Source organism: Neospora caninum, chromosome IX (assembly GCF_000208865.1).
Source record: "Neospora caninum Liverpool complete genome, chromosome IX".
NCBI lineage: Eukaryota > Apicomplexa > Conoidasida > Eucoccidiorida > Sarcocystidae > Neospora > Neospora caninum.
The window spans coordinates 4,348,806-4,351,584 of NC_018390.1; the positions used below are offsets into that span (position 1 = coordinate 4,348,806).

At 54.8% G+C, this 2,779-nt stretch overlaps 1 protein-coding gene across 1 annotated transcript; it reads left to right on the top strand.

The window, feature by feature from the left end:
- Window positions 1-697: 697 nt before the first annotated feature.
- Window positions 698-1,966, top strand: NCLIV_043720 (conserved hypothetical protein; the record flags this gene model as incomplete). Its single annotated transcript, XM_003881290.1, has 1 exon — window positions 698-1,966. The coding sequence occupies one exon, from the start codon at window positions 698-700 to the stop codon at window positions 1,964-1,966; it is 1,269 nt and encodes a 422-aa protein (XP_003881339.1).
- Window positions 1,967-2,779: the final 813 nt, after the last annotated feature.

Genomic DNA, 2,779 nt, shown 5'->3' on the forward strand with positions numbered 1-2,779 from the left:
TGTCCACTGGCGGCTTTGGAACAAATTTTTGAAACGGGCAGTCATTCCTCGCCTTCAATGTTTCGTAGCAAGTGGAGATGTGGGCACAGCTTCACTTCTCTGTTTCGTTGAACGCCAAAGAACCACTCTGTACACGGCCGCTCCCCCCCGACGCTCCCGCGGCTCGAGGCGCGGTTGTCCTTCGGACTCCTAGCCTGGCCATTCCCCATTTTTTACCGTTTTCCCGCCGTGAGAACCGGACGGCACCCTTGTTAGTATCAACCGTCTCAGTGTTCATTTTAAAGTGTTCCGACTTGTCATCTGGTTAGGAGGCCTGCAGCCAGCGATCAGTGTGCCGAAGCCTGTTTCGTGTCGCCTGGTACAAACCGGCGAGGAAAACAAAACTTCCTCCCTGCGCCTTCTTCCCGTTCCTGTCCGAACAAGACCTCCTGCATGCTCCGCCTCCGGTCCCTTTTCTGACGCTGCACTGGTTGCATTAGCCCGCCGCGAACAGCTGGAGCCCCGCGGCGGCGGTAAAGGGTTCCCTTTTTCGGGCCACTGTCTCCAGCTCTCTCAGCAAGAGACGATGGTCCGCCCACTGTGGTAATACACCAGACCCGGTCAACGGAACTCTCTCCTGCCCCTGGAAAGGCCCCAAAGTTTTCACTGGCCGGCAGCGTGCGGGTCGGCGTTACTCCGTACAAACCTTTTTTTCACCATGGCCGCAGCGAAGGTGGCTCTTCTGAAGGAGCTGGAAGAGACTGGGGCTACGTTGACGGACCCAGAAGACGGCGCAAGCGATCAAGATGAATCGCCGACGGTACCAATCAGACGGCAAAGGTCCAGGCAGAGACTGCACAAATGGGAGGACCTGAAGACGGTGTGGAATCCGGTGTCCGTGACGTCTATCCGGCCGCGCCGCGCCAAACGCCATGGCAGGCGAGAGTGGTTAGTCGGCGCAGCGTACACGCTCAGCCTGTTAATGATGGCGGCGACAATCGCTCTTATGCTTCGCGCCAGGCAGCAGCCTCGGCACGTCGAGCTCATCCGAGGGCGGCGCCTGGTCCGGGAAGTTCGCTCGGCCTTTGCGGAAAGCTCGGACATCCGAGCCGTTCAAGTGATGGCTCAGGGCGCCGAGAGTTTGGCGCAGCTGTACGAGCACTTGCAAGCGCGCACGCCGGAAAGGAAGACCCTAGTCGCTGTCGAAACCTACCTGAATATAGCGCTAAACGTCCGGAAGATCGTAGATATGGAGAGGAACTTGAAACTCATTCAATTTGAAATGACGCAGTTCCTTGAAAGGGAGAGTCGTGAACTGCTCACTTCCTTGCAATTCGGAAAAGAACCGGAACATGCTCAACGGGATACGGAAACGAGGCTCGAATCAGACTACGGGTTGAACGATCCGAGACAATCGCCGCAGTACGTGCACTGGCGCGACCGTGCGGATAAACTCTTGGACGAGCTGACAGGCCTGTATGCGAAAAATGCGGAACTGTATACGCATATGAACGCCGAGCTTTCAAGATATGCGCCGCACCGTGCGCAAAAGTACCTGGAACTGCAGTCTGTTCTCAGTGTCGGCGGCGTGGATATCGCGACGACTGCGCAAGAAGTGTTGCGCAGCACCGGTTACTTGCCACTTTTCAGGGGAACGGAGGAACTCCAAGCAGATTTTGCAAAGGCGACTGATCGTGAGCGACAGAGGACTACCTGGCAAAACCTTTTCGTGAGGGGGTCCAAACCTGCCAGCGAACTGACGATATCGACAGAAGTGTCCCGTCTGGCAAGACAAGTGGACAGACTCATGGCGATGCAACGACGCAGTGCACGCATCCAAAAGGAAGTGGGCCTACCCGGGGTTCTCAGAGGCTGGTGGCTGGTCAATGTGCCCGGCAACATCGTAGGACACGAACTGAAGCTTGCCAGCGAGACCCACCTGGCGCTTTTGCAGAAAGATAAAGAAAAGAAAACAGAGCGTTCTTAACACGTGTTCCTGACTAGATAGAAACGGAGTGAAACGCGCCGCTCAGGCCAGAGTTGCAAACATGGAAGCGACCGCCTCAAGAATCGCGTTTTTATAGCAATGCGTATGCAAATCTTATGTGGAGTCGGTCGCCTCACCAGGCAACACGCCAGACCTCGAAGAAGCGAATTCGAAGAGCACGGTCCGCAGCAAAATGCTGTTCAACGTGTTGTGTTAACTGTCGCTCCTCGTCCAATAGTACTTCGCGATACCGCAAGGTTCCACGGCGAGTTGGGGGGCGCGGCGTTACGAGTTGTGCTGGTACAACTCGCAGCCGGATTCTTTCGAGGGCGCCGACTGGTGTTGGGTTCGACGGCAAAGGCGTCGCGCACCAAACAGAAATTCGCAGCCGACTGAGTTCTACATTTTTGTATTGCCACACGTCTCCTCCGGCGAACGTGCGAGACCATGTGTGTTTTTCTATTTACTGGTACACATTTCAGCCGTGTCATTGTCGGTGTTAGCTTGGGATTCTTTCGTCAGGATAGTTATAGCTCGCTGGTCGTATGCTCGCTGATAAAACTTTGAGTGAGTACGAAAGTCCCTTTTTTTAAAAGACTCTCGGAAAAGGGCTTGGCAATGATCTATTTTGTTTACCGGTAACCAACCTACGGTTCGGCCGGGAAAAGAGTGAGAATACTTTCCATTGAACACAGTAAATACAGTCTGGCGAGCCCAGTGAGTGGTCACTTTGAACGTAGGTCACCCAGGCATTACAGGTGTGGAAGGCTAGAGCTTAACACCCGGAGTAGCTGCTGGTCCTCAAACTGTAGC